Source organism: Cyprinodon variegatus, unplaced genomic scaffold (genome assembly GCF_000732505.1).
Source record: "Cyprinodon variegatus isolate N-32 unplaced genomic scaffold, C_variegatus-1.0 Scaffold394, whole genome shotgun sequence".
Lineage (NCBI taxonomy): Eukaryota > Metazoa > Chordata > Actinopteri > Cyprinodontiformes > Cyprinodontidae > Cyprinodon > Cyprinodon variegatus.
Genome location: NW_015150847.1, coordinates 570,804 through 580,807, shown reverse-complemented (window position 1 = coordinate 580,807; position 10,004 = coordinate 570,804). Strand labels below are relative to the sequence as shown.

Below are 10,004 nucleotides of genomic sequence, written 5' to 3'. Positions count from 1 at the left end.
TGGAGCAGTATCAGACTCATATTCTGACTAGAATTGAGTAGGACTATGTCAGGCTAACCATAGTATACATTTGATTGGTTTTTGGTGTACCTCTATTTTGAAGTTATAGCGCCCCCCTGGAGAAAACTCCCTCAGCCGCCACTGATGTAGACCTGATTGAAGAACTGGATGTTGGATAACTAACTGGACGTTAACAGATTGTCTTTACGGGACTCGGGTCTTTGAATCTTTAAAGAAAGCTTTGCGGATGGCCTAACTGACTCCAAGACTTGATTTAAAGATAAATCACCAAGACACACAAAAAGTGCCAAATTCTGCTCAGAAACTATAAGAAGACTTTCAGAAAACATCTAATAAATAAATAAATTTCTTTAAAACCAAATTCAACACTTTTCTTGTTTACATTTTTTTGCTGCTGAAAAGCTGATGAGGTTGAGGTCTAGTTTGGGTCAGTTCTAATTCATGTCATCCAAAAAGGCAGCCCTGCTGTAGCTTCCTACCTGTTGAAGATGTTGTAGAGGACGTCACCGGCTGGCTGCTGATGTGCGGCTGCATGTGAGGTGGAGTATATGTCTGATAACTTCGACCGTTTACCGAGGGGCTGCTGGGAAGCATGCAGGAATAAGAGGTATGGTTTGATGCCTGAAAAAAGAACAGAAATATATATCAAAGCTGTGGCACTGAAGTGATGGGAGGATACCTGGACTAACAGTAATAATAATCTGATTCATTTTTTCCACAGACAACATACGAAGTATTGTATTATTATTTCTCTTTGTTATTCTTCCTGTGTCTCCTTTATGACTACAGGCTTTTATAGATGTTAAGTCTCAACACACAAGCTGTATTTCAGGTTTGATAAATTGCATTCTTAGGTGACTACATTTCCGTTTCCTTCTCCCAGTGTTTTGTATATTTTGATGCTCAGCATTATGCTCTTCATATCCATGAAGGCAAAGACTAAAAGCTGCTCCTTTACTCAATTTAAAGATGCAGTACAAGTTGCATCTGGCTTGTAGATCAGCTTTGCTCATGCATACTGTCAACTACGGTCTAAAATCTGGATCATGACCAATGGAGCAAGATCCCTGTTACATCAGGCTGAAATTGTCTTATTCTGCAGGGTAGCTGGGAGCTTCCTTATGCTACGTTTAGAGCACACGCAGCATAAGCAGCAAAAATGCGTGTGCTGGTTCAATTTCGATGCTTGTACCAGTTTAGTTCTGATGCGCGGCTGGTGGTAAAGTGGGTCTGATGCGCGTAGGGTGAAGCTATCCTTTCTTTGCCTGGAACAATGGCAGCTATATTAGCTGTGATCAGTGGTAAAAAGTAGTTGAATCTATGTTGAAGTGAGAAAGTCCTCCTGAAAAAATGGTCTGTGCAGTCAGTTCATCCAGATTACCATCCTGCCTTCAAAGATTATTTCTCTGTGGGAGCTGCTCAGACCCCCACATACCGGCGGTGCGCTGTCACTGGGAATCCCCAGCAGCAGCTGCCTGAGGCCCGGTTGCCTCTATGGGGGTTTTCCCCTACTGTTGGTGGCGGCTGGAAGTAGATGTTAGCTTTTTTTTACGTACGTAATCCAAACTGCAGGCACCAGGATAATAAAAGCGAACATTTTCTGCCGGCAGGTTTCTACATTTTAAGTTAATTTAGGCGTTAATAAACTGTTTCAGAGGAGTGATCATAGCGCTCTGCTTCTGATTGGTTGATGTGGAGCGTCCAGCAGCTAAAATCTTTTTTTCCAACTCCAACAGCTGCTGCTTATGAAGCGCCTCAGATTGTCAGAAGCTCATGAGTCGCTGCTCCTGCTGCTCTAGATGCGCTGCAGAACCTTTTGCTGCACCTTGATGCGCGTCAACTTTGCATGTAAACCTGCTTCCTCTGCTGCATCTGCTGCTGACGGTCTGAATGTAGCATAAGAGCGAGGGCGAGAAGCTTGGTCATCAGGGAGAGACTCAGAATAAAGCCTCTTCTCATCCACATCTTCTTTGGATGCCCCCTAAATTCTTCGATTGGGAGGTGTGTCAAACATCTCCCACAAGGAGCTAGAGGTAGAGGTGAGAGTGCTGTGATTACCGACCCTGTGACACAGTCCTGGATAAGCAGATAGCAACGAATAAAAGCACCTGAATCTGAGGGTTCTAGTGTGTGGTAGCAAAGCAACAAAGTGGCTATTAGACATCAGCATGTTAGATAGAATGAGGTAAGAGAACACAGTCTTGAATACAACACAAACAATACAACACATTTTTGACTTGCTGACTGCAACTTGGAGTAGCTCTGGTTTCCTGATTCTTATGTTCTTTAAAAAAAAAAAAAGAATATTCTCAGGTGATACTGTAAACCTAAAATAATTTTTGCAAATATCGTTTCATTTTTGGATTTTTGTTATGATGGATTACTCATTAAAATCTGAAAAAGTTTAGAAATAATACTTCTGCAAGTCCCGTTGGTGTTAAAAAGGAGGTGCAGAGGATGCAGAGCAGGAGCAAGGAGAAGAAAGAGGGGGAGGAAACTCAAGCCCTTTCATTGAGTCATTCCAAGCAGGAAGGAGTCAACAAATGGCTGCTTTCTAGGAAGGACCCAGCCAGAATATCGAGAATGCAGTATTATGTGTTTCACTGAAACATGGCTGCAGAATCATATCCCTGGCATCAGAGTACCTTTACCAGGTTATCTGTTGATACCAGCAGACAGATCAAAGGGGGCTGGAAAATTAAGTCTCCAAACCCCCTGGAGACTGTTTCCCAAAGAATAATTATTTAAAACAATAAAGAACATCGTGGACCACAGAGAGAATCCTCTTCAGAAAACCTAAACAACAACAGAGTGTCTTCAGTCGAAGGCTTCTATAGATGCAGTGCAATACAGACCACTAAAGAAGACCTCTCCTGGGGGATAAGTAATGGTAATGGTAATAATATTGCCCTTTTAACATTTGGCGGGCTGTAGCCTCACTAAAATAAATCAAATCAAAGAAGTGTCCTACCATGACTATGAAGCTGATCGACAGCCATGCTAACTATGTAGGGACAGTGCTAGCCATGCCAGTCGAGGGACTGACTGCAGTTCTGTAAGGTGCCTTGGTCAAGGTCAATGACCGACGTATCTGACATGTAACCAGACCATGCATATTGCTTTAGGTTACTAGATTATTTTAATTAGGCTATGGATGCTTCCAAAAAAAAAATAATAATAATAAAAAACCACCGTCCCCCTTCTTTTTTTTTTTTTTTTTTTACAACTAGACTACTGGCAAGAGGCTAACTTCTGGAGAAGGTTAAAGATCCAGCAGATCAATAGATTTAATTTTAACTTAATCCTGACTATTTAAATGTAAATGATGTTTCTCATTGGACGATATTCCTTTGTACCTCATTGCAACTTTAAAAAAAACTAAGAAAAAAAAACCCTGTTTAATGTCACAAAGCTTTATGATGTCAGTGCGCAGACGTACAACACAGTTGATTATCATTCATACAACAATAGTCCTCACTGTGTGTCCTATTAAATCTTACTTGTATGGGCAAGCTAGCAGCCATGCTAAAGCTTGGCATAGCTGGAAGGCCATAGCTGTTGGATAGAACTTGATCCGATCTTCCCATTATGGATCCCGAAGAAAAGGACACTAGAGAGAGAGGAATAAAGTGATTAAAAGAGAAGTCTGGATAAGACAATGTGTAAAAACAATTTAGCTATGATAGAAGGCCACATCTGCTATAAATTAGAAGCAGTGGCGGCTGCCCAATAGAGGGCGCTAGAGGCTTGATTAAGACATAAAAAATAAAAGTCAATTATAAAATTAAGATATTTTGAAATATATTGATTTTAAAGTGCAAGATAAATATTTAATCTTTAACGACGAGTAATGATGTTTCGTTTTTCGTCAGATTGGTGCCATATTTCCGCCCTAGGGCGTTGACATCTTTGACTCCCATTGACTTTGGTTAAAAGTTGTCCATGTGCAGTAGCTCCTCTGCAATACAGAAGTATAGGAGAGCTCTGGGCGCACCAAAGCTACGCCCTGAGGTGACAGGAAGTGATGTCACAGTTGTAGTCCAGGTGATTGACAGGCCGAGTCACAGGAGGGAAGCAAACTCACCAAGAGAAGCTGGAGATGAAATCCTTTCTACTTGATCAGCCAAACATCAAAATTTATCAGCATCCAAAGAAAGATGGAGATGGTTCAATTGGTCCTTTTCAGTGACCTGGTTTAGCTCCAAGGTGAGGCTAACTGCATGCAGCAAGGCTAAGGCTTTATTCTGCTTTCCCTTTATCAAACGTCAGGATCTGAGCCAGCATGGATAAAGACAGCTAGGACTCATTTAAAGCACCTTTTAGAAAAGGCAAAGAGGAATGAACAATCTGGGACTCACATGGAAAATAATAGAATATAGTCTACTTTTTTTAGATGTTTGTTCATTTGCAGAGTTGCTCTTAAATAAACACATTCTAAGAATATAAATATATATAATATATATATTATCAGTATTTTTTTTAGGTATGTGACTCAATATTGGACCATGCAAAACACAGATTTACCTTCACAAAGCCTCAGAAGGGCAAGACTTATTTACAAAAAGAAATTATTTTTTGTTTTTATAAAGTGTTTTTATAATGTTTTTTGTTGTTGGCATTAATATAAATATATATATAAATAAGTATATATTTTTAAATACGTCACCAATCCAATGAAAGAAAAAAACAGCTTTACTTGTAAGATGAAATATTTATCTTGCACATCTTAAAAATATAAGATGTACTATTTTTTTTATTGTATGTCTTAATGAAGGTCACTGGGTGGGTAGAGCCTCTATTGGCCAGCCGCCACCGGTTAGCTCGCCTTTGAGTGCAGAGCTTCTGTATTCTAGTTGGATGAACTAGATTAGTAAATTCATTAACTTTGGCAGCCAAACCTTTACTGTTGCTTCGCAGAGACCCGAGAAAAGAATATCAGTCTATTTGCTATACTAAGTCATTGTTAAACACCCCCTGTTTGCACTGGTTTTTAACCCAAGCTGAGCTTTTTGTCTTATTTCTTTAAATATTTTTTTAATTATTCATATTTATTATTTATATTTATTATTCATATTTCATATTCCCATGTTAGACAGGGAGAACGCTATCTGACAGGGTTTATAGGCCCGTCAGATAGCGTTCCCCCCTGATGTCATTTACGTTGAGTTGCAATAAATGCTAAACTCTCTGCAGGTTCTTGTCTTTGTCGTCCGCTCTATTCAGCTGGCTTTGGAAACACACGGCGAGAAGGTGGGGGCTGGGTGGTGAGGGTTATGGGGCGAGAAACGCAAAAGTAACGCAATAGTTACTTTTACTAGTAACTAGTTACTTTTATTGTGGAGTACTCAGTAACTCAGTTACTTTTTGGGAGAAGTAACTAGTAACTATAACTAATTACTTTTTCAAAGTAATGTGCCCAACACTGATTAAACGTGACATTGATAGTCACTTTTTTTTTGCCAACATCTACCACAGTGATGATTAGACATCTCCTTTAACAGATTCACACCACTGAACCTGCATTGTAAAGTCAAAAGGTAAAAATATGACAAGGAAACAGGTGTTAACAGAGGTAGCGCTACTGTGACGTTTTAATGACCTTCGCTCTGATGCAAAGATCTTTACATCTTTTTCTACCGCTCTCTATCTCTCCTTGAACCCCAGTCAGCCTCAGCAGATGGCCGCTCCCAGTGAGCCTGGTTCTGCTGGATGAGTCGATACAATCAGCTGCTTTTCCTTAGATAGAGAACTTTGAATCAATCTGATTGGATGATCTGGTGAACTGGAAAGTGCCTTGAGATGACGTGAATTAATGCTATAGAAATAAACTGAATGGAATCGAATTGAACGAAAGCTTGTGGGGTTGGCTTGCTGTCCGTTAGATGCTAACATGTCCTCAAATTTCCATAATCGATTCCAATAAATAAACAGTGGATATAAAATTAAGATATATAGAATACCAGGCTTTCATGAAATATGACATAATAACTAGTAAATACTTTTGTTACATGATGTGACATTTGACCCCAAAAAATCGTGTTAATGACAAACAAATTTGTTCCAGGAATAAAATATAAAACTGACCCTCATTAGAGGGAAATTCTATTCTATTCAGTTTATTTCTATAGCACCAATTAACAACACATGTCATCTCAGCTCACTTTCCAGTTCATCAGATCATCCAGTCAGATTGATTCAAAGTTTTCTATCTAAGGAAAACCAGCTGATTGCATCGACTCATTGACTCTTCAGCAATCCCTCACACTAAGCATGCTTGCAGCGACAGTGGAGAGGAAAAACTCCCTTTGAACAGGAAGAAACCTCCAGCAGAACCAGGCTCAGTGTGAGCGGCCATCTGCTGATGCCTACTGGGGTTCAAGGAGACAGAAGCAGACATAGAAAAAGAAGCATAGATACAAAAGGCAACTGTCAACCAGCTCCACAGGCGGCCCCATCCAGGAAACACACAGCCAATGCACAGCTTTAAATAATGTAAAAGCACCTTCTTGTAAAGTTTAGCAATCAGTCTTTATGGTAATGATACATTCAAACTGACTAAATTATTTCTCAATAAGGTTAGTGTTTCTATCACTGTAGAGTTTGATGTAGCAAAGCGTTCGTAGTATTTGGTACCTGGAGCAGAAGGCTGAGGTGGAGAGGAGTAAGCGCTGCTGCTAAAGCTGCTGTTGATGGGAATATGGTTTGAGGTATTCAAAACCTGCCGTCGTTGATTCCTTAACTTCTCCTCTCTTCTCCACTTCGCACGTCTGTTTGAAAACCAAACCTGGACAAACCAAAAGAAAACCTGAGTTACATCCAACCCTGTTTGCACTTTAACACTCTAAAGACAGAAGAGGTTTTCCTCTGTTAAAGAAAATAAAGGGGCTGAACTATACTATCATGTACTGGGTCAGTAGGGGAATCGTCAAGTAAATCAGAATTAACAAGATTGTCTTTAAATCTGTACCAGAAATTATTTAGACTGAATGGCTGAAACTGATATGGCGCCTTTTCACTCCAAAGAGCTCTACTACACTAAGTTTAGTAATTCACCCATGCATTCCCACACTCACACGATTAAACTGAACTGTACAGAAAGGCGTGGGAAAAAATCTACATCTACACAAATTTGCTTTGAAGCTTCTTCTATTCTGAGACGGCAGAGAACAGCACTGGACTCCAGACCACAGGCGGCATGGTTCGCAAATATGGAAGCACTGTTGCTTTTGGAAAGGTCTTAGGTTGGAATCCCAGCCTGGAGGATTTCTGCACAGAGGTTGCATGTTACATCCGCACATGCATCCTCCCACAGACGGACCTATTCATGTTAGGTTGGTTAGTATAAATGACTCCTAGCTGTGGGTCTGTGTGGGTGCAGAGTTGTCTGTCCAGTGTGTCTTTGTATTACCCTACGATTATGTCAATCCATTGCATGACATCAGAAGATATAACTGCCTCCCATTTAGAGACAATTGGATATAGGGATCTTTAAAGGCAGGATTAAAACTTATTTTTCCAATTGTCTTTTAGAGAATAAAGGTTCCTTTTTTTTGTTTCCTGCAGTGTGCTGTAAAAAGCCTAACAAACTTAAATTAAAAGTGACAAAACCTCAGGTTTCACAGGCATCTTAAATCTTAGCCTCCTGATTTAAAGACACCAAAGTATTGAAAAATAAACAGAGGTTAAAGCTTTTGTAAATTTTGTGGTATTAATTTCTACAAAGTTATCCTGTTCCTAAGAAGATTCCTGTTACGGTAAATAGATCTGTCTGGTTTAAGACTTAGGTCCAGCTTCTAAAGCTTACCTGTATTCTTGCTTCAGGGAGATCAATTTTATTAGCAAGACGTTCACGAGCAAAAACATCTGGATAGTGAGTCCTTTCAAATTCTAAAACAGAAAATAAACATTTTAATCAATAAATAAACATGTTTCAAAACAAACGGTAAAATACAGCCAAATCTCACTCTGTGTTAAAAAGATAGAACACTGGCTTTAAAAGAATGTGGTCTATATGATCAGCAAAAGGGAGTAAAATATTGGCTTTCTTTAAAATGTACACAGACCCACTCAATCTTATCTTCATTCTTTAGATCTTGCACTATTTTGATTCTGAAGAAATTACTGAATTTGCTTACATGACTGTCCTATTGAACCATTGTTAATAACCCTTTTTTTAAAAACCCTTTTCAAAGTGGTTCTGTTGGGAGTTTCCTACTATTAAAAGTACATGCTTAATTATTATTTTTTTTCAAGTGATTGTAGATATTATCAGTGATAATTTCCTTACTTGTAATAGAAAGATGCCAAATCACCCTGAGCTTGTTGAAAATGTAAACACATTGTCAGAGTGCTGGAAGCTAATAGCTAATCCCTTTACAGTAAGCTGATTTAAACAGTTTGAACAACTAATACATAAAGTGTAAGATGTTTGGTGCAATTTTTCTCAGATGAACAACATACATTATAGAGGTATCTAGCTTGAGCCTGCCGCTTATATCAGTGCCCCTCAGTGGCTGATTTAAAACCTGGAGTCAAGGAAACTTACAAAACCATATTTTTGCCTTAACTGACAATTAAACACAACATTCCTAAGTTTTCTCTATTTTTCTTAGAGTCAGAGCAAATGAGGCGGATTGGTCCAGGTGGCAGACTTAAATAACTCTTAATGTTTTTCAGATGAATTAAACATCATAAAATAGAACAAGTCGTCAGCAAAGCTTTACACCAATATTAAATATCAAATTGTCCTATCCAACTACAGTATAAACATTTTTAGTTTTAAATACCTAATAAACAGCTAAAGTCTACTAAAACCATGTCTGGCCAGCTGTTAGCTTCCACCCCTTAGAGTCGGTCACACTACGCTGGTCTACTTTATCAACATGGTAAAACATTATTATTATACTTCAAGCAAGAGAACTTTTATAAACTAAAACCTCCAAGAACAGCAATAATATCTAACCTGTAACAAATAACCATCATGGTGGGTTAATGGTGCCTTGAAAAAGTTTTAACCTGTTTTGCTATAATCTAACCTACAATTGTACCTTCCAAAGTAATTGTCCCCCAGTGAAACATGGTGGAGGCAGTATCATGCTGAGGGGATGTTTTTCCACAGGAGGGACTAAAAACTAAGAGAAAGATGAATATTCTAGTCAGAAACCTGCCTGTGATTTGAGACAAGAACGAAGCTTCAGCTTCCAGCAGAATAATGACCTGGAGCAGATGTAGCCAGTTTATAGTCTTATCCAGCTTATTAGACAGCTGGAGCTGCTGCTGGGGGCAGCTCTGCAAACCTTTGGCCTCTGGTTTGGTGAATAAGTCGCTCTCTAAGGTTTAAGGTAATTGTTTCTTCGCAATAAAGAAAATAATCTGTCCTAAACATGTTCTGATACAGAAACTCAAAACAATCCACAAAACAATCCATTCGGTGTAGTTGAAATACCTTCAGAATGATTTTGTGTAATATCGTGTTCAGGACAAACCACACTTTATATAATGATATTTATTATCAGTGCAAAATTCAACATTAGATCTTGGGAGAAAGGGGATGCTCTCGCTCTCACCTTCCTGGTCTTCTTGACATTCCCTCTACATACCTTGACGAATTTGTGTTGACTGACCAGAGTTCACAAATTCAAGTCCTCCTCTGATCTAACCTCGGTCCTTTACCCCTTAGGCTTGTGTGACTTAGCTCACCGGCTAACAAGACCGCACACTAGGAAACAACCCTCGGCCGACGAGAGTTGCATTTAAGGACCACACCCAGAGAAGATGTCCCTTCATCAGTTTCTATTGGAACCTATCACCTGCCATGCGTGGAACCGTGACAGGACACAAATCACCATAAGTCCAAATAACCATGAAGTTCATATCTACAAGAAAAGTGGCAACCAGTGGGTGAATATTCATCAGCCGAAGGATCACAATGGACACATCACAGGTATTGATTAGGCTCCCAACAGTGACCGTATAGTGACATG

General features: G+C 39.3%; 1 protein-coding gene across 1 annotated transcript in view; it reads right to left on the bottom strand.

Moving 5' to 3' along the window:
• LOC107092780 (paired box protein Pax-6-like) overlaps nt 1-10,004 on the bottom strand; it is a 42,098-nt gene that overhangs the window by 2,163 nt on the left and 29,931 nt on the right. Inside the window, exons 6-9 of the mRNA XM_015387433.1 lie at nt 7,826-7,914; nt 6,655-6,805; nt 3,522-3,631; nt 501-642 (exon numbers count right to left, since the gene is read on the bottom strand). Coding sequence (XP_015242919.1) covers nt 501-642; nt 3,522-3,631; nt 6,655-6,805; nt 7,826-7,914 — 492 coding nt within the window. The remainder of the gene's footprint in view (nt 1-500; nt 643-3,521; nt 3,632-6,654; nt 6,806-7,825; nt 7,915-10,004) is intronic.